General features: G+C 44.3%; 2 protein-coding genes across 3 annotated transcripts in view; both read right to left on the bottom strand.

Moving 5' to 3' along the window:
- LOC148038697 (transducin family protein / WD-40 repeat family protein) overlaps positions 1-22,177 on the bottom strand; it is a 137,299-nt gene that overhangs the window by 107,190 nt on the left and 7,932 nt on the right. The window lies entirely within an intron of this gene.
- Positions 11,153-12,361, bottom strand: LOC148038698 (uncharacterized). Its single transcript, XM_087674391.1, has 3 exons — positions 12,094-12,361; positions 11,789-11,980; positions 11,153-11,616 (listed from the first exon to the last, which is right to left on the bottom strand). The coding sequence occupies exons 1-3, from the start codon at positions 12,256-12,258 to the stop codon at positions 11,494-11,496; spliced, it is 480 nt and encodes a 159-aa protein (XP_087530517.1). The 5' UTR covers positions 12,259-12,361; the 3' UTR covers positions 11,153-11,493.

Consider the following 22,177-nt stretch of genomic DNA (forward strand, 5'->3'; position numbering starts at 1 on the left):
CGCAAACAGGTATTTGTTGGCTACAGCTCCCAGTCCCAAGGCTACCGACTGTATGATCCCGTCAAGCGGGATGTATATACTAGCCGTGATGTGCGGTTTGTGGAGGTTCCGGCTTCTTCAACGGGTGATGAGCATCCCGTTCTTGGAGATCCAGGGGAGAGTTTGGCTCCTTCTACAGTTCCACTGGAGCCTGTGCCTTTTGATTATGATTCTGTTTCTGACACAGAGTCTACTGTTCCACCGGACCCTTCTGAGGAGTTACCACCGGTGGACATTCCAGAGTCTTCTACTGATGGAGAACGACGAGGGGAGGTTCGGCCTCCTCCTCGCTGGGCCCGTGACACACTCCGTGATTCAGGGATCGAGGGGGTTCCTGAGGAGTGGGGACCGCAGGATGGTCCGCGGCGGTCACGGAGGCACCAGGCGCATTCTTCGGAGCTTATTTGCTCCAATTATTGTTTGATGTCCCGTGTTATGCAGGATCGAGAGCCCACATCCGTGAAGGAGGCTTTACAGTCCGCCCCATGGAAGAAAGCTATGGAAGCTGAGTTGGAGGCTATTGAGAGGAATGGCACTTGGTCACTTGTGCCACGCCCCCCGAAGAAGAAGGTGATTGGAGTCAAGTGGGTCTTCAAGACCAAATATCTCAGTGATGGTACTTTGGATAAGCACAAGGCTCGCCTTGTTGCTAAGGGTTTTGCCCAACGCCCAGGGATTGACTGTCATGACACCTTTGCCCCCACAGCTCGTATGGCAACCATTAGAGCTGTTCTTGCTTTGGCTGGCCATAGGAGATGGCCTGTTTATCAGTTGGATGTGAAGTCGGCCTTTCTGAATGGTGAGTTGAAGGAGGAGATCTACGTTGAGCAGTCTCCTGGCTTTGGTTCTTCAGATGGGAAAGTCTACAGGTTGAAGAAGGCCCCGTATGGTCTCAAGCAGGCCCCGCGAGCTTGGAACGAGAAGATTGATTCGTTTCTCCAGACTCAGTTGGGATATCGGCGGTCCAAGGCCGATCCGCAGCTGTATGTTCACACTTCCGAGGATGGTTGTGTGCTGTTTGTATTATATGTTGATGATTTGATTGTCACAAGTGATGATGCACAGCAGGTCCAGGAGACAAAGTCAGCTTTACATCGGACGTTCGAGATGACGGATTTGGGGCTACTCCATTTCTTTTTAGGCCATGAGATTTATCAGTCTCAGAGGGGGATCTTTCTCTCCCAACAGAGATATGTACAGGAGCTCTTGGTGTCTTTTGAGATGGAAGATTGTCGGCCCTCTCTACTCCTATGGATCCGAACTGGAAGCCCACTTCCCATTCAGCTTCTCCTTTGGCGGATGCGTCCCGCTATCGACAGTTGATAGGGTCCTTGATTTGGCTTCTCAACACGAGGGTTGATCTATGTTTTGCTGTTGGGCTCTTGGCAGGGTTCATGAGTGAACCTAAGACGGTGCATTGGCAGGCTGCTCAGAGGATACTTCGGTATCTAAGGGGGACGTCTGATTTGGGGATTCATTACCCCGCAGGGACAGATGGGTCAGATCTCGTACTTGCAGGTTGGAGCGACTCGGATTGGGCCGATGACGTGGACCACAAGCGGTCTACAACAGGTTACTGCTTTACTTTGGGTGCAGGTGTTATTTCATGGAGTAGCAAGAAGCAGCCCACGGTAGCCCTTTCGTCTACTGAGGCGGAGTATCGGGCCGCGTCTTCCACCACATGCGAGGTTGTGTGGTTTCGGAGATTGTTGGAGGAGCTTGGGTGCCCCCAGACTCGTCCTACATTGCTGCGATGTGACAATGAGAGTTGCATTGCCTTGGCGAGGAACCCTGTTTTTCATGCCCGGACGAAGCACATTGAGATTCAGTACCATTTCATCCAATAAAACCTTCTGGATGAGACCATCACTGTGGAGTATTGCAAGACGGAGGATAATCTTGCGGATTTGTTTACGAAGGCTCTTCCTCAGGCTCTACTTCGGCAACATTCCAGATCCCTCAGGCTTCTGCCCTGCCCCAGTCTCTGAGAGGGGGTGTTAGAGATCATAGCCTGTTTGGTGGGCAGGCAGGCCTGCACAGTCGGACCAGCAGGCTGCTGCACAGTCGGACTGCCACGTGGCAGTCCGACTGCCTGCAGCCGACTTACTCCAGGCTGCGCCCTATTTCTGGTGCCCCATTTCAGGCAGTTTTCCGGCTATATATTGCCGACGTTTCCAGCAGTCTGTCCACTCTTCTCTGTCGCAGATTACAGACCGGTGCTGTGCAGTTTTCTGTCTCTGTTCACAGATTTCAAACAGCAGACAGTGCAGACTGCAGCTGACTTCGAGGTGGACAGCAGGTTGCATCGTCGAGGTGGAGACACGCAGTCCAGCGCACTGCGCCCGTGTATATCTTTGTATTCAGCATTCTTTATACAGCAAATCTTCATTGTACACTGTCTCTTTCTCTCCCTTCTCTCTCTGCGTTCTCTCTCTCTCAGTCCTACGCTTCCGCACCGCTGCATTCTGACAACACAAACACTCTAGGAAAGTTTGGTGATTTAATGTAAATTTTGGTAACTTATTGTAGCTTTTTTAAATGACTAATTAATTTTTTGAAGTTTCTAATGCATTTCTTCACTCAACAAGACCGTGTTATCACTTACAAAAGATATTCTATGCCAACAAGGTTGTAGCTCAAGTAGTTTGAGCGTGTGGATGTGTACATGGGTGCATTAGTTCAAACCTTGGGTACAACCTTGTGGCATCTTTCAAATTTCAAGCTTTTCTCCAAAAAACAAGGTACTCTATATCCTAAAGTAAGCTCCTAGGGCCTAATACCACAGTATTGAACAGTTTTTCCTTCAGTGTGGCTTCTAACAATCAAACTATGAACCCAACCTTTACTATTGATGCAAGGGTCAGCTTTGTGCCTCCATCATTCTTTATGTGCATGATTTAATCATTACAAACAACCACTTGCAGGAGGTGAATCATGTGCTGAGATCCTGTGCTAGGAGTTCAACAACATGACTAATTTAGGCATCCTCCATTTCTTTCCTCAAATTGGAGATCTATCTAGATGGCATAGGGTAAGCTTCTTTCGAAGTTTGGTATGGATCAACGTAACGTCAAGTGATCCCCTTCCCAGATGCCACTAGTTACATGTGCCTTGTTGGATATTTTATCTGGATCATTTATACGAGGTCAAACATCTCCTATATCGTGGCACCTTTCATGAAGATACCTTTGCAATTTCATTGAAGAGCCGCTTTGCACGTCTTATTCTATTAAGGGACCACATCCTCAAAGATCATGCACAAAGAGAGAGCCACTTCAGCAAGTTGCAATGACTCAACAAGCTTTGCTTTCTTCCTTAGATCAACAGCTATCTCATGACAACAAGCAGCAGCCTACCACAGCCTTATCTTCTACAAAGGCTGAGTATTATGTCCTCTACTCTATAACTCAAGAGGTAGTTTGGCTCCACCGAATATTGGCAAAGATTAGCTTTCCACAAACAAGACCCACAAAGCTACACATGGATAACCAGAGTGCCTTGGCTCTAGCAAAGAACCTCATGTTTCATGCCCACACGAAGCACATTAAGGTTCAGTACCATTATGTCCAGGAGCGGATCATGTATTCCAAGCTAGAAATGGTCTACTATCCCACAAAGGACAATGTAGCAAATCTCTTCAAGGAACCATTGTCTCAAGCTTCTATGCTTCATCATATAAGGTGGTTATGCCTTTAGACACTCCCCATGATCTAACAAGGGGAGTTAGCCTATTTCAATTTGCCCTGGTCATCTCCTAGTTGTGAGCTCTGTCAAAGTTTGACATAGATGAAGAAGCTCTAATTGTTTCCAGCCCATTCATTAGTATGCATTTCAGTTTTAGACTGTTAAGGACTATGTTCACACTAGCTGCCTTCTACTTTAGCTAGTGCATTTCAAGTTGTTGCTCAAGCTTGTTTCCACATAGTATGTTCACACTTGTTGCCTTCTACTTTAGCGAGTGCATTTTGAGTTGTTGCTCCAACTTGTTTCCACACATATGGTATGTCTAGATTCAAAAGCAATCCTTATCTGATGGTAGCCACTCTTCAAGTCAATCTAGACGAATATTTTTTATCCATCCAATCTATCCAAGATATCAATCCTTGGCATGGGAAACATGTTCGTGATAGTAATTTGTTAAGGGCCCTATAGTCCACTAACATGCGCCAAGATCTTTCTTTCTTCTGCACTAAAAGAACTAGAGAGCAAAAAGATAAGGAACTAGGTCTTATCAGACTTTTCTCCAATAGCTCATTTACTTGATTCATAACCTCTTTTTGTCATGTTGGGCTTACACAATAAGGTGACTTGTTTAGAGGTGAGCTCTAGGAAATGAGATCAAGTTGTTGATCTTTGGCCTCCCTAGTGGCAACTCATTAGGTAAAGTATCAATAAAGCAATCTTCATATGCCTTTAGAAATTTGATTTGCTCCTAGTCCATGCCCAAGGTGGACTCTTCAGCTCCACACTCTCTATTAAAATCCTTGATAAAAATTCAAGTATGAAGAAATAGATTTTTTCAATGCTTTTGAAATTTGTGCATTGGGTACTATGGGAATAGAATTTCCTTCAATTCCCACATCAAAAGATATATTTTTACCTTTCAAAGGAAACCTAAGTTTATTTCAATTCCAATCAATGGTTGGATTTACTTTTGTATGCTAGGATACTCCTAATACAACATCACAATGGCTCAGAGCTCCCATAACAAAAAGAATAGAAAGGGCATAAATCACTTGTGAACCCTCTCTTTTGGTGGCAAAATTTTGGATACATGTTGGAAACTCTTCTGCCCTTGGCCATGAGATTCCTCACCCAAGATTGCTCTTCAAGTATATTTGAGAGAAATTGAAGTGCCTATTCTCTCATACAAAAAAAGATTCGCAATCAACTAAGCATAACAAGTAGAGCAGCTAGTCTATTGCTGCACTAACTTACACACAATAAGGGCCATGCTTAGCATGGGTAGTCCAAAGCAAGTAAACACTTGGCCATGAGATTCCTCGCCCAAGATTGCTCTTCGGACATATATGAGAGAAACTAAAGTGCATGTTCTCTCATACAAACAAAGATTCACAGTCAACTAAGCACATGACAAGTAGAGCGGCTAGTCTATTACCGCACTAACTTACGCATGATGAGGGCCATGCTTAGCATGGGTACTCCAAAGCAAGTAAGCACTTAGTCATAAGTCATAATTTATAAATGTAAAATAATAAGACTAGTTTAAACTTGTCATTTTCAACTATATACTTTACAATTTAGTATTTACAATCTTTATATGCATTGTCTAGGTGAATATAGATATCTTTAAGTTGATGATAAAAAGGGAGTCACTACAATCACAATGACATGGACCTTCTACCAAAATTGTTCATTGAGACACAGGCATTGCATGGCTTTGGGCTTCTCTATCTAGTGCTCATCCTACTCGTTCCATAGAGTGCACATCACTATCTAGCAAAAGGCGAACTGTGTCTCATAAAGGTGCTCCAAGACCGATCACATAAAAGCAAATTGAATTAAAGAAGGCTTCTTTAACTTTAACTCAAGTGTGCTATGCTCGCAAATACATTGCAAGAGCCTTTACCTTTACTGTGAAGAAGATGATTGTTGTTCTTCTCAAGACCACCTATTGAAGAGTGCATTGTAGATCAGATTATCCTTGGAGTATATGTTGTTCTAGGGCCCATATCCTCTCTTTGTTCAACCATCAATTGTATTCAATAGTTCCTTGGGCCACTCATTCCAAGGATCTAAGTGTTGAGAAACCTTTCAACCACAGTTTCGCGTTCTACGTTTAGGGTTTCGTGTTTTGTGTTTAGGGTTTCACAATGGACAGCCCCAAAAAGGGATTGGGTGCCCACAATGGAGCAACACCCTAGATAGCCGGCGCCCTCCCTCCACGCGCCGCCCTAGACAATCTCTTGAGTATTTATAGACTCCCTCTGTCACTCATTCAATACGGTTGATTCATTCAATCTGTCACCTCTTCTCTCCAGCCTCTCCACTACCCTCACACCCCTTCAAGAGGGCATTCCGGTTCAGGGTTTGTGGTTGTCTTCATCATCTTCCTTGTGCTACTGCACCCTTGTTCCCTTGTATCACATTCACTCCATGATTCAGAACTTCATCATTCCATTCATCAAAGTTTCTTTTCTCTTCTCTTCTCTTCTCCATGTTTGTCGAGTTCACTCTGTGTTCCTCCCCGCAAACCCTACTGTCTCACTGGTACGCCGTCTTTTGACATGGTATCAGAGCTGGATTTACTCAAACAGTGGCAAAGATCCTCCACTCCAGTGAAGGCAAAGACCGGAAGCTGGTTCAACATTCATTTTTCTTCTTCTGTTGCATCAACATCCTAACTAGCGGTTGTTCCCTCCTGCGTTTATTGTTTCCTAGCCTACATTTAGGGTTGTTGCTGCCGCCTCCACCTCCCAGTCAACTCGTGGCTCCTCCTTGCTGCTACCGGTTGTTCTCTACTATTGGCAGTTGTTCTCTGCTGCTGGTGACTCAGCCACACTACTAGCGGTTCCTCCCTGCTGGTGACTCAGCCAAACTGCTGGCGGCTGTTTTCTACTGTTGGCGGCTTCTCCATACTACTAGTGGCTCAGCCAGATTGCTAGCGATTGTTCTCTATTGTTGGCAGCTCAACCAGACTGTTGGCAGCTCCTTCCTACTGCTGACGTGTAAAGAAATACCCTAACACAGAAACACAAATAACAATCTTATGATAAAGCACATACTGATAAAAGAACACATTTAGGGTTAGGGTAACTCAAAGACAATGAACACAATGAATAAATGAAATGATATGATTGCTGAATATACAATGCTCATGCAGTAAACACACTATGCAGTGAATAAACACTAAACCTCGAACTCATGTATCACAGCAAGGCAGCCTCCGGATATCGAACACTAGCAAACGCAGCCAAGGAAGGCTGAATCTTATGCAGATGACAATGCAGGAGAGAGAAAGACTAAAAACGCAAGAAAAAACAGCAGCAACAGTCACTATGCTGAAATCAACTCCGAACAATGTGTGGTAGGCTAGAAATAGATGCCAGACTGTTATAGACAGCAATGGCCAACTTGGACCATGATGCCCTCCACGTCCGGGGTGTGGGCAACAAGCTGAAATATCTAAAATCTGTAAAAACGAGATTATTTTCTCAATGAAAAGTGATCACTAACAGTCGCTCCGCTATAAACAGCTGCAAACTGCAGGTGGAAGGCTGAAATTGGCGCTAGACTATAGATGACAGCAAGGGATAGTTGAGACTACGATGTCGTCCGCAAAAGGAGTATGGGCAGCAAGCTGAAGACACCTAAAACCTGCAAAAACGAGATTGAGGGCTGTATGGAGGGCAGCATACTTATTTATAGAAAGTTTAGGCCCTCCTAAGTGGATTTGTACTTATGGGACACAAACATACTCTAGCAACGCATTTCTTTTAAATAAACAAAGTTTCTTCATTAATTAAGCATGTTTTGGGACTGTTTTAGAAAAGCTAATGCATTTTTTATCTCAATACCCCCTCTCAAGCTCAACAACGGTACTACGAGAAGGAAGGCCGGCCAAGCCCTTTTTCATTATATTTTACCCCAAGGCGTCCCACCCCAAAGCAGCCAAAGCATCGAACAAAGGGTGTGCATCGGCTGCCCACTGGCCTACTAAGACTACAAAAGCAATAGTTATCTTACCAAGGGAGCCCAAGTAATCACCCCAGAGAGGACATGGCATCAGACGAAGGATGCTCATCAGCTGCCCAATGGCCTACCAAGCCCTACAAAGACAGATGAAATCAGCTATGGACTTTTTTTTTTCTTTTCTTAGGGCTTTTTAGAATTGATAGATTTAGCATTAAATGAGGGTTGCAAATCAGTTTTCGTCCTATTGAGTATCCGTGCCCCAATATGGGAGAGTAATAAGGAATGGTCAGACCCAAGACCTTCACAAAACAAGCATACTATCCCTATCATTACTAGGTGTCGATGAAGAAGAAAAATGGCTAAGATGTGGGTATAGTAAATATGTGAAGCAAGCAAGACAAGCAAAGCAAGCAAGCAAACTAAGGAAAGACTGCCATGTGCAATGCCACGAATATGGTGGATCTAGAATTGGCCACTCCAAAAGACCGAAAAGGGATAAATGCACACAAATGCATGTATACACGAACAGAATGCTAATGCATGGAGTAATGCAAAGGGAGATGCAAGATGTCATGCTCATGCAAAACGTAATACAACAGTGCGACTTGGACAGTACCCTCGTAGAGGAATTGTTCACTGGTCCAAGCACCCTTTAACAATCATATTATCCTAACAGTGCGGATAAAGTTACAAATGTCCATAATACAATACAAAAGAATAAATAAATGTCTTAAAAAAACTGTAAGCATCATCACTATTACTATCAAGAGAAGAAGCCACCCCCTCTCAAGCTAGAAGGGAAAGCAAAACGAAAGCACCCTCTCCCCGTCAATCTGAAGTAGAGGAGAGTATACCCAAGCCAATCCTAGATAGCAAGTACTAAATAACCGGCCAATTGACCACTTTGATCAAGATGTCTGCAGCATTATCTAAGGAAGGCACAAACTCTAAGCGGATAGTGCCTAGCTCAACCTACTCTCTAAAAAAGTGAAAGTGGACTCCCACATGCCACCTCCATGGGGTGATGATTGGATTACCCGCAAGGGCAATGGCACTCTGGTTGTCGCAGTAGACAACGGTGGGAGAGTAACAAGAAAATAAAAGTGCCGCCAGTAAGCTCCTCAAGTAGATGGCCTTGATGGTGCCATCGAAGAGAGCCCTATACTCAGCCTCGGTCGTGAAAGTCGCCATCGTCTCCTACTTATATGGCTGAACCAAGAAATGGAAGCCATACCCAAGGTAAAGAGGTAGCCGCCATGGGAACGCCAAGTGTCAGGATCTCCTATCCAATCAGAATTAGTGTACCCCTTCAAACATAAACCAAAACCATACGTCAGGCCATAAAAATAAATACACAGTAAATAACGCAACACACGAAGACATGCAATCCAATGTGACATCCTAGATGCTATGAAATACTGATTGAGTAAGCTAAATTTCGCCTAGTGTGAATGAACCAAAGAAGTCTTCCTACAACAGAGTGATAGGTATGTGCATCGAACGGCTGCCCTAGGGTGCCCTACGACAAGTGGATAGTAGGATCAAGAGGCATGGCCACTGGCTGTGTCTAATCCGAAATGTGTTGTTCCACTAGCTGAAGTGCGTACTTCTACTGTGACACAAAAATGCATCCCCCAGAACGAACTACCTCCATCCCCAAAAAATAAGACAATAAACCAAGGTCTATCATCTCAAAAGTAGTACTAAGCTTTGTCTTGATGTCTGCAAGGGCAGTAGAATCTAAGCCTGGGATGAGTAAGTCGTCAACGTATAGCAGGATATAGCTAACCCCCTCTGCAATAGATCGAACATATAAGTTCGAGTCATAAGGGGTAGAATAATATTCATGAGTCTGTAAAAACTCGTCCATCGTATGGAACCAAGACTACGGTGCTTGCTTCAGCCCATAAAGAGCTTTCTGCAAGCGGATTACCTTATCCCTCGGGTTCCCTGAAGAAAAAATTGGAGACTACTCCACATGGACTTCCTCCTCCAAATAACCATTGAGGAAGGCACTCTTGATATCCATTTGATATATCGGCCAACCGTAGTGAGTGGCTAGTGCGAGAAGTAACCGAAAAGATGTTAACTACGCAATAGGGGCAAAAGTCTCTTCATAATCTATGCCATGCTATTGTCAAAACCCTTGCACCACAAGGCGAGCCTTTTACTTGTCTAAAGTCCCATCAGCTTTAAGCTTGGTCCTAAAAATCCACTTTATCCCGATGACTTTCTTGTGGCTCGGGCAATCCACCAATGTCCAAGTCTCATTTCAATCAATCCTCTCTAGATCCTTTTCCATAGCATCTCGCCATAGAGGGTGCTGAAGAGCCTCCTGCCATGTATCCAGCTCAAAATGCGCTATGTAATCAGCTATAAACAGCAACACAAATGATCCCTAAGAAGCAAGCCGGGTAGATCTTCTAGGTCCCTGCGGAGTGGAATCCAATGCCAGGATTCTCGAATCCGCATGGCCTACTAGTATCAACAAGGTAACGAGTCTCACGGAGGGGGCCTAGAAGCTAAAAGAATCTGCAAGAATGTCAGGAGCGGTAAGTAGACCAAGCTCAGTAGGCATGATCTCTGATAATGTGGAAGGATGAATCAGATTAAAATCCGATAAGAGAACTGCATGATACCTCTATCATAAAAAACATCGTCCCTCCGAACGATCACCTTATTTGTCCGAGGATCAAACAAACAATAGACTTTTGCTTCAGAGGAATATCCAACAAAGATTAGAAGATCAGCCCGGGGAGTAAGCCTGCCTATCTTATCATCAAGGGGGGGCGGGGGGAGGAGGAGGGAGGGGGGGATATGTGTGTGTGTGTGTGTGTGTGTGTGTGTGTGTGTGTGTGTGTGTGTGTGTAGACACGACACTTGAAGACTCTGAAGTGGAAAATGATAGGCCGAGAGTCAAAGAATGCCTCATATAGGGTCTTCTGAGAAAGAGCCGCAGTTACGGACACCGGTTGAGGATATACGCCAAAGTGTTAACAGCCTCCATCCAAAGGTGCTCAGCATAGTACGGGGGAGTTTCGGAAACGGGAAAAAACGGAAACAGAAAAAACCAGAGTTTTGGAGTTTTGACTAAATTTTGAAAACGGGGAAACGGTGTTTCGGATTGTATACTAAAAAATATATAGTATTATGTGGTTATGTAAATATATCAATACCGACAACAACATGTACCCGAATTTCATACAAAACTTTGAGTCTTTATGTCATATGATTGAAATCATGATTCATTACATGTTACAAAAGTCACGACTCACGACTCATGAGTGAAGATTGAGGAGTCAAGACTGAGGACTCAATGGTTGAAACTTAAGACAACTTAACACAATTAAGACTCAATTTTCAAAGCTTAAGGCAACAAAATGAATTAGAATTTATGGCTCATGAATAATCTATGATCTAAAGATCTAAAGAGCAGTGAAGACTGGCATCAAGAACAATGGAACAAGAATCAAGATGCATAATAAGTGGAATCAAGATACAATGTTACATGTAACTATGTCATGTGAATAATCTGTCAAAACTTCAAAGTCCAATGAGGCTATAAGTATCAACATCAATGAACAACTGGCAACTCTAGTCTGGACTCTGCACTGCTAAATTGACTCTTATATATCATAAGTCATGACTCGTGACTCATCCGGACTTTGAGGATCTGCGCACCATCTCCTCATCCGACTCCGAGGACCCTGATGAAGCAGCCTCAGCCTCATCCTCAGACTCCGACTCTGACTTTGCCTATGATGCACAACCACGTGTGGCCCTCACTCTAACCCCCCTCTATGCACAAGTCTCATGTACCGGTGCCGATAGCTCCTCATAGAACATGAAGTAGATATCCCACTCTTGTGGTATTTGCGGAATGTCACGCACCTTCTCTATATCAATCTTGTCAACATTCACCTGTAAAGGTAAACGAGACAAAGATATATCATATGAGAGAAGATTCAATATGTTCAATCTTCATACATATCACAATTTACAATCCAACTTCCAAGCAAATTAGCAATGTCAAGTGTCAAGGACTCAAGGTTAAAAAGCTAATTATACATAATACTAATCATTACCAATTTACCTGTAAAGGCTCAGGGGATAGAGCGGTCCTCTCAAAAAGCTGAAGATTACAATGGCAAAATACTAAACCCTCCAGCTGGGCAGTTGTGAGCTTGTTTCTCTTTTTGGTGTGAAAGAGGACCCATGCACTCCAATTCCTCTCAGTAGGCCCTGAACTATAATCTTGCGAGAGGACCCGAATGGCAATGCATTTCTATTCAAATTTAAGACCCAAATGGTTAAGTAATTGGCAATTGCTAATATATCTAGGTTGTATAATGCATTAGATAATCAAGATTCAAAATATAAAAGTCACCAATCACATACCAAAGTAGAAGCACAATTGTCGTACTTCTCCCACCAAGACAGATTGAAGTTGTGTCTCTCGAAGCCGCTAAAATGAAGAGAATGATTACGAAATGCTAACAAATCATCCTCTACTCTTCTCATCATATCTATATCATCCCCTGTGAGGCGCCTCATGTACTCCATGAAGCCCTCCTCTAACTCCTCACCAATGTGCTACTCCTCGCTACGCCAAAGGGGATGCAATATATGTGCAACAGCATGGATTGGTTTATGGAACCAATCCCATCGTGCATTCCACACTGCACGAATCTCATCGACCCTATAGATAAAATAAGTTAAAAACTTAGAAGTTAGAATAATGATCAATCATCAAGGAGTTGTTAATATTAAATAATTACATGTGTAAAAGTTAAACCAAAACTTACTTATTTTGGAGCAAAAAGCTATTGCGAAGCAAGGCCTCACCAATTTTATCCATATACTCATATAGAAGCTCCAAAGTACTATCAAAATTAGTGATACATAATACAGTGTAAATAGGAGGGATACTTTTCACCAATGTCTTTGTCTCAACCCACCAACTCTCATTTAAAATATTGCACCTAAAAGCAAGAGCCTTTGGAGACTCTCTCTCACTCCATGTGAGTCATTCTTGGCACGCAATTGTCTGTATTAAATTTGTACGGACCCATATCAACCTCTCCAATACAATAAACATATAAGCAAATCTAGTGGTGGAGGGCTTCAATAGCTGAAGTGTGCTATTGACTCGAAACATGCTTGTGACGGATGGCCTCTTCTTCATAAATCTTACCATACTTGTTGCCGTCTTGAAAATGTCATCCACCCAAGATATTTGCCTAACATCTTCAATAAGCAAGTCAAGGGAATGGGATGCATATGGAGTCCATACTATGCTAGAAAACTTCTCAAGCATACGTTTCATAAACACACAATTGCTTCCATTATCTATCACCACCTACACCACATTTTAGACTCCTACAGAGGTATCGATGGCCTTAATGAACATGGTGCCTTTACATGAAGACACCAAAACATTGTAAACATTCCTTCGGCGCATATATGACCAGCCATCGCATAATATTGTGCATTCATATTTCATCCACGTCTCCTTCAAGAGCTCCAATTAAGCCTCTATGAATGCTTTCTCCTTTCGAAGCTCCCCTGTGTGTAATGCATCTGCAGATGGGTCTTCCCACTCACACCCTATGCGGCTTACTGCCCTGATTATCTTCTTTCATTGATGTGTAGTGGCCACATTGAAAGAGATAGCACACTGAATAAATAAGCGTGTGAGTTTCCTAGTTTCCTCCACAATTGCTTGCCTCTGAAGTCCTGCACGGATACTTGCACCATGCAAGGAGCCCTTTTGCCCACCACCACTAGAAGATAGCAACGGGGTCATTTTTACACTTAGACCTAATACCGATATAGATGCACTTCTTTTTTATGGGCCACTGGCACCTGCAATTTGGCTAGCGCCACTAAGCCCACTAGCCTCTCTTTGCCCCACTTGTGCTTCATTAGCCCAATGTGGCGTTGGATAAGAGGATTCATCCTCTTCTAGCTCAATACCCATACGCTTTCAGCGCCAAAGATAAAAACTTACTGTTACTTCTGTCGGCACATTTGCACAAAGGCCTAATGTCTTTGTTGGGAACGCATACCAAGTAGTTGTTCACGCATGTTACACTCCCTGATTTCTCCAATCCACAATAGTTGCACCGCCACTTTTTTTATTCGCCACCGGAGCCCTCGTGTCCCTTGATTGAAGTGACGTGCCTCCAATATGGGTCTAGCGCCATGATATGATGATTAGCCTTTAGGACCAAGGTAATGGATTAGAGGAGGAGGAGGAGGAGGAGGAGGAGGAGGATCGCAAAACGGCGTTGGTCGTTTCCGTTCCAGTCCAAAATAGCCGGTCCGTTTCGGCACTACCGAAACAGCATTTCGGGATACTATGGCACTCAGGGAGCTCTACTGTGAACAGCATAGAGAATGCCATTTACATGACTATCTGGTTCCTACACTCTACAACTCCATTTTGAGAGAGAAAGTTGGTAGAGGTGAGCTGGCGAGAGATGCCATGCTGCTGTAGAAACTCGGTGGGAGATAAACTCAGTACTGCTATCACTCCTCATGCAATCAACATGACGTCCACTCTGGTTATGAATCGGCAACACCCAAGCAGAAAAATATATGAAAGCATCTAACTTATGCTTGAGAAAGTACACCCACATGTATCTAAAACGATTATCCACTATCAAAAAGAAGTACAACGTACCGTTCAAGGCGGCAATGGGTTTGGCCCACAAAGGTCAACATGAATCAATCTAAGAGGCACCTCAAGACGATGTGTAGACTACTAAGGAAATGGGGTACGGTACTGCTTCCCGAGCTGACATGCTTTACAGACATCTCGAGCTAGCTTCAAGCATGGAAAGCCCCCAACCAACACACGGAGTAACAACTCATAAAGAGAGTCATAACCAAGATATCCTAAGTGAAAATGCCAAAGACGCTCATTGTTTGTAGGCTCTTGAGATGTGGCTAATGCCTTGAAGCTATGGAACACAGAGCTCTCGCCTGTCGGCTCAGTCAGAAAGTGTGTCATGTGGTATAGGCCGTTAGGTTGTGCCTCACCGCGAGCAATCACTAAACCAGCCTAAAAGTCAAGGACCTCGACTATGGTCACTGTAAAGAAAACTGCTCGCTCCAACCGGCAAAGCTACTAAACAGATAACAAGTTCACCCCAAGCTGAGGGACATGTAATACATTGTCCAACAAAGCCAGATCTGGACCCTTGTCAGTGGCAAAACTGACGCAACCTTGAGCCTGAATATTGAGCAAGGAGTTATTTCCTACACGGACCCGCCCGGCTACAAGAGCTCAGGTACAAAAGATATCCTCTATAGGGGTCATGTGATGGGTAGCTCCACTCTCCACAATCGAAGCAGAAGCTGAAGTCCTCGGCTATGAGTGGGCCTTTGCACTAATCTCATCGGGAGGCAACTCACAGATATAAACAAGACTCGTATCTGATGTGTCTATGGAGACAATGTGGGCCTCTACAGACCAATCACACAAGCCCTCTGGAGTTGAGAACATTGTCAACTGAGATGGTTGAGCGGTGGCAGTATCAGTCTAACCTTTAAACTGCCCCTTGCCATCACCCTGCCTCCCCTGCTGAGGGTTACCCGACTAAGGGGCAAGGGTCTGAGGCTTAGGTTTTAGTACTGTGTCTCTTGCCTTTGATCAACACTCGTCGCCAACCTTTTGACCATGCTGACAATACCTATTCTTTTTAAGTACATTCTACCACCCGGGTTTGAGTTGTGACTGGAAGTTTCCTTCTGAATCCCCAGACTGATTTTGTTTTTGAGTGGAAGAATGATTTTGTTTACCCTTCCCTTCTTGCCCCTTCCGATAATGAGCAACAGGAACCCCCTCTGAGGTAGTATTCACATGAAATTGATCAAACAACCATGCATAACACAACAGTTCACATTTAAATTCATAAAAAGTAGGCATGGTGGACTTGGAAACTATACTTTTCACAAAATTGAAGAATTTCTTGGGAAGTTTGTTTCGAAACAATGTGACTTGATTGTTAGAGGACTTGGGAATCCCCGTAGTGGAGAATTCGGCAAGAAGACACCGATACTCAACCAACTTAACTTTCAAGTCATCCAGGTCAAAGATTTTGAAATTTTGAAGCTCATGGTCAAGATTGATACAACGAGTCCTATCCCGAGCCACATAGCGGTAAGTCAAGTGTGCCCATCACTCTAATGCTAGGTCAAAATACTAAAGTTAAGAATGAAACTCGGGCAATAAGCCTTGCATCAGCTTGACAATAGCGGAGGGATTCCTAGCCTTCCATGAGTAGACGATCTTATATGCAACAAGTATGGAATCGGGTTGGGGTTGTCAAAAGATGACGTACCAGCGAGACAATAGGGTTTGCAAGGAGGAACACAGAGTGAACTCGGCAAACATGGAGAAGAAGAGAGAAGAGAGAAGAAACTCTGATGAATAGAATAATAAAGTTTTGAATCATGGAGTGAATGTGATACAAGGGAACAAGGGTGCCATAGCACAAGGAAGATGATGAAGACAGCCACGAATCACAGACCGCAATGTCCTCTTGAAGGGGTGTCAGGGTAGTGGAGAGACTGGAGAGAAGAGGTGACGGACTAAATGAATCAGCCGTTAGGAATGAATGAGAGAGTGGCCTATAAATAGGCACAATCAGTCTAGGATGGCGCCCCTTTTTGGGGCTGGTAACCCTAAACGCAAACCCAAAATTCAAAATGCAAAAATGCAAAAATGCAAACTGCTGGTGAAGGGTTTCTCAACACCCCCTCTCAGGCCCAAAAAGGGGAACAAGAGAAGAGTGAGGTGGAGATGCAATACTAGATGCTGAAGAATGCTCATGCAACAGGTGCCACTTAGACAATGTCTCTCATGGGAAAATTGTTCACTTGCCCAAGAGCCCTACTACAAAGATGATGAAAACATGCAATGCATAGGAGGAATGTCAGACTTTGTGTGGTACCGAGAACCATAAGGATATGCCCATACTCGATCTCGAGAGGTGGCTCCATGCTAACCAAGGGACAAAGAAAATCCACCGTGTAATCTGAGAATACCACCTAAAAGGAGACCTTTGAAGATAATCAAGAGACGGGATGAGCTATAGAACCCGAAACTCAACCTCGGAAGTGACACTTCTAGCTCCGTGACTCCATGCGGAAAGGAATACAAAGGCCTAGCCACCAAGTCGTTGCTAAAGATCCAAGGGTCCCAATCTAGGTAGATCGTCTAGATCGTGAGTATGAGTACAAGAAATGACTTCTCAAAGGAGAGCTACTCCTCGAAAGTGAAAGGTGGTGGTGTGTGAAGAACTTCATGGCACATAGGGTCCCTCTCTCAATCGGAAGGAGTAGAAGTAGGAGCCCCCTGTGAAGCCGAAGAACAACTAGAAGCCCCCTCTAAGGACCAAGTAAGAAAACCCCCCTCTAAATCCTAGTTTGAGAGAGAGGGAATTCAACCACTCATGGCTCACGGATTGTGAAGCATCTAATGACGAAAGAAGTGCCACCGGTTGTGTTGAAGAAGGTATCTAGGGCTCAGAAGAATAAGCCACAAAGCACCCAGAAGAGGCCTCTCAAACCTGAGTGAAAGAGAGTGGAAAAGAAAGAAGCTCGAGATGAGCTAAGGGTAGAAAACAGGCGCAGGCTCTCAAGAGAGTGGACTGTGGAGGAGATGTGAGCCGTGGAAGCCACTGTACCCGGAAGCGGGTAGGGAAACCTCCACGCTGTGGGATGGTCTCCAAGAGGGCTTATCGCCTCGTAAGGTCTTAGAGACTCCGTGTGCTCGAAAGAACTTAGTGCGCGTCGGGTGCAGCTTATTGCCTTGAGCATAATACTCTAATAGCCGATGCAAAACGATCTTTGTGGCCCAGAAAGAAGAGGTGGCACAAGGAATGTGTGGTGGAAAACACATATACTCCGAAGGGGTGGGGAGCAAAGGTCGATGTCGACAGTCTTCGATGAGATGACCGTTCGTGCCGCAGTAGAAACACCCAGTAGAAGGGCAATCTATCGAGGGAGACACCATGGTACCGGTGTGGTAAACTCGATAAGGGAGGGTGGGAGAGAGAAGAAGGATATCTCCCAATGCGCAGCAAAAATGATAGAGAAATCAAATGTTGATGCCGAACCCACCACTGGCCTTTGTCTTCTCTAATGGGGAGGAGAGAGAAAGATTGAAAACGCAGAAAAAACCAGCAGCAAAATCAACATGCTGAAATCAGCTCCGAACAGTGTGTGGTAGGCAAGCACCAGACTGTTGTAGACAGCAAAGGCCAGCTTGGCCCATGATGTCAAAAGATAACGTGGCAGGCTATACAACAGCAAGTCTGCACAGGAACAGCGCTGAAAACCAGGCACCAACTGATGGAGACAACAATGGACAGCTTCGGCTAAGATATCCTCTGCAAACGGGGTGTGGGCAGCAAGTTAAAACACCTAAAATCTGCGAAAACGAGATTGTTTTCTGAATGGAGAGTGATCAGCAACAGTCATTTTGTTGTAAACAACTACAAACTGCAGGTGGAAGGCTGGAAACAGCTGCCAGACTGTAGATGACAGCAAGGGACAGCTGAGACTGCGATATCCTCCACGAAAGGGGTATGGGAAGCGAGCTGAAAACACTTGAAACCTGCAAAAACGAGATGATGCAGCAGCAGAAGAAAAGGAGATGCCAAACCCGCCACCGGTCTTTGCCTTCACTGGATTGGAGGATCTTCGCTGCTAGGTGAGCAAATCCAGCTCTGATACCATGTCAAAAGATGACATACCAACGAGACAATAGGGTTTGCGAGAAGGAACATGGAGTGAACTCGGCAAACATGGAGAAGAAAAGAGAAGAGAGAAGAAGCTCTAATGAATGGAATAATGAAGTTCTGAATCATCGAGTGAATGTGATACAAGGGAACAAGGGTGCCGTAGCACAAGGAAGATGATGAAGACAGTCACGAACCACAAACTGCAATGTCCTCTTGAAGGGGTGTGAGGGTAGTGGAGAGGCTGGAGGGAAGAGGTGACGAATTGATAAATCAGCCATTAGGAATGAATGAGAGAGTGGCCTAGCATAGTCAGTCTAGGATAGCGCCCCTTTTTGGGGCTGCAAACCCTGAACGCAAAACACAAAAACGCAAACTGCAGGTGAAGGGTTTCTCAACAAGGATTCCAACCCCTGCACAAGATGCTTGGGGTGTCGGGAAAGTGAGGTAAGATGGATGGGGAGGATAAGAGGGTGGTAGTGGAGGTGGCTAACAGGAAGGAGAAAGAGGAAGAGGTGGGTAGGCAGAATTAGGTTGTGAGTATCCAATGAGTACCGATTGAGGCGAAGGCACTGGAACATGAATGTTTCCATAAGGTGCTGATGGAGCGGGAGGCACTAGGACATGGAAGCCTTGTCCAAAGTTCGGCTGGGGCACAGCAAAATGACCAGAAGGTCCACTAGGCATAGAAACAGGAAATGCCCATTCTGGGCCTTGAGAACAGATTAACGTGTTCTAGCATGTGTCTACCAGCGAAACGCCCATGGAACGTTCCTACCCGTTGCGAGCCCCATTCCTGCCCGTTCCAAGTTGTTTCAGCAGCCGTTCCCTGTTTGGAACGGCCATTTCCTGGATTCAGGCTGTCCCGTCTACTCCCGCCTCTGTCGCATGCCCCGCCTGGGCCCTACCTGCTCCCACCTCTGTCGCATGCCCTGCCTGGGCCCTACCTGCTCCCGCCTCTCCTATCCGCCTAGCCTGCGTGTCTACTCTCTCTCTCTCTCTCTCTCTCTCTCTCTCTCTCTCTCTCTCTCTCTCTCTCTCTCTCTCTCTCTCTCTCTCTATATATATATATATATATATATATTATATATATATATATATATATATATTACGTTCTTGTTCCCTAACTTTAGACGTTTCCCCCGTTTCGGGGGGTCCCGTTCCTCGTTCCTAGTAACTATGCCACTAGGTAATGCCATGGAGGCAAGCTATGGTACCAACTAATCCATACTTGGGAGAGACTAGGGAAATACCCAGGCTGCAATAATCCCGAAAGTGTGTGAGAAGAAGGTGGAACACCACCCGGTTGAGGATAGGATGAGGTAAAAGGCAGTGTCTATGTTTCCATGACCCCCTAGTGCGGTGTGATGTGCAACATAAGGTGTGTAAAAAGGGAATATAAATGGTATAAATGGAAGTGCAAAAGCAGCAAAAAAATGTAGTGGGATGGATAGGTTTTGAATTTGTGGTGTGAAAGGTACAAATGCATTTCGTTCATTTTTACTATTTAATGATTGAAAATGAAATGATGATGATGATGATGCACCATGCAATATAAAAATAGGAACAACAAATTCATTCTGATTTTAAGAAGTAAACTGAAAAGAAGAAAGGATAGAAGAAGAAGTACTTGACTTTTTCTTATAATCCCCACGACATGTGTTAACATACAAGAATTGGTCCTCAAGAGAAGTTTTTCCGTAGTCAACGGACTGTACTCTGTCTTCCTCCTGATTTCTACTAGTATATTACAAAGCAAAAGAAGTAAAAGAAGAAGAAACAAAAAACGAATCTAAAGTACATTGCACTGGAGTGGACAAAAGAGGATAAAAGAATGGAACATACTCCGGATCTCTTTTTCCAACAAGGGGACCCATCCCTGATAGAGGTCTTGACAACCTTGCAATATTATACGCAACATCTAAAGAGAGAAATTCATGCATACCTTCATTGAGTAGCTTCTCTAGAAGGGCAATCCTTCGATCGAGCTCCTCAATCTTCTCTCGTCTATAAGCCATGATCCCATGATATTCTTCAATGAACAGCTTGTATAGCTTTTCTTCTATGTGGTCAGAAGTATCTTCCACCATGTCGGAACTTTGTAGAGCAAGCTGATTTGCCCACTCTCACTCGGTTCTCAGCATAGTTGGTTCTAAAGACTGAATTGGTGTTGTGTTTGAAGTCATTTAAACCTACTCTTGTTCTTGCTTCTACAAAGAGCTTTCAGATCAAAGGCCTAGGTTTCTCAGAGAGTACCAAGCTCTAATACCATGTAAAGAAATCCCCAACACAGAAACACAAATAACAATCGTACAACAAAGCACAGACTGATAAAAGAACACAGTTAGGGTTAGGGTAACTCAGAGACAATGAACACAGTGAATAAATGAAATGATATGATTACTAAATATACAATGCTCATGCAGTAAACAACTTTTGGGTTATACAAATGCAAATTGGGCAAGCTCACTTATCTATGCATTCTACAAGTGGGAATTGTTTCTCTATCAATGATTGTCTTGTTTCTTAAACTAGCAAGAAACAACACTATGTTGTTTCCACTACCAGAGGCTAAATATATAGCTGCATCTTTAGCGGCTCGAGAGTTAGTATAGCTTCAACAAGTTCTATCAAATATTGGTCATCCTCCTCTCTCCAACACACCACTTCAATGTGATAACCAAAGTACTATTACTCTTGCTAAAGACTATGTTCAACATAACAAATCTAAACATATTACAGTGCATTATCTGGAGAGTGTGTCATACTCTAAACAGATCCCGAATCGCAGTAAGGCAGCCTCCGGATATCGAACACCAGCAAACGCAGCCAAGGAAGGTTGGATCTGATGCAGAGATGGCAGTGCAAGAGAGAGAAAGACTAAAAACGCAAGTGAGGAGAGAGAAAGACTAAAAACGCAGGAAAAACCAGCAGCAACAGTCAACATGCTGAAATCAGCTCCAAACAGTGTGTGGTAGGCTAGAAACAGGCACCAGACTCTTATAGACAGCAATGGCCAGCTTGGACCGCGATGTCCTCTATGTCTGTGGTGTGGGCAGCACGCTGAAATACCTGAAATCTACAAAAACAAGATTATTTTCTGAATGGAGAGTGATCAGCAACAGTCGCTCTGTTGTAAACAGCTGCAAACTGCAAGTGAAAGGCTCGAAACAAGCGCCAGACTGAAGATGACAGCAAGGGATAGCTGAGACTGCGATGTCCTCCGCGAAAGGGGTGTGGGCAGCAAGCTGAAAACACCTGAAACCTGCAAGCTGCAAAAACGAGATTGAGAACTGAATGTAGGGTAGCATACTTATTTATAGAAAGTTCAGGCCCTCCCAAGTGGGTTTGTGCTTATGGGACATAGACACTCTCTAGGAATGCATTTATTTTAAATAAACAAGGTTTCTTCATTAATTAAGCATGTTTTGGGGCTGTTAGCTAATGCATTTTTTAGCTCAATATGGCGGCTGTTCTTTGCAACCCGACAACTTAGCCAAACTGTTGGCAGTTGTTCTCCACAACCTGGTGGCTTAGCCAATATGTTGGCAGCTATTCTCTACAACCCAACAACTCAACCATACTGTTGTACTCTGCATTTTACTATTGGTTGTAACCTCTTACTGCTAGTAGCATCCTCCTCCCACTAGCAGTTCACTTCCAACCCTTGCACTGCCCTCACACCCCTTGAGGCGTACATTGCAGTTCATGGTTCATGGCTGACCTCTTTC

This window comes from Lygodium microphyllum, chromosome 3, assembly GCF_053477565.2.
Source record: "Lygodium microphyllum isolate KBCC chromosome 3, Lygodium_microphyllum_v1.1.10, whole genome shotgun sequence".
Taxonomy (NCBI): domain Eukaryota; kingdom Viridiplantae; phylum Streptophyta; class Polypodiopsida; order Schizaeales; family Lygodiaceae; genus Lygodium; species Lygodium microphyllum.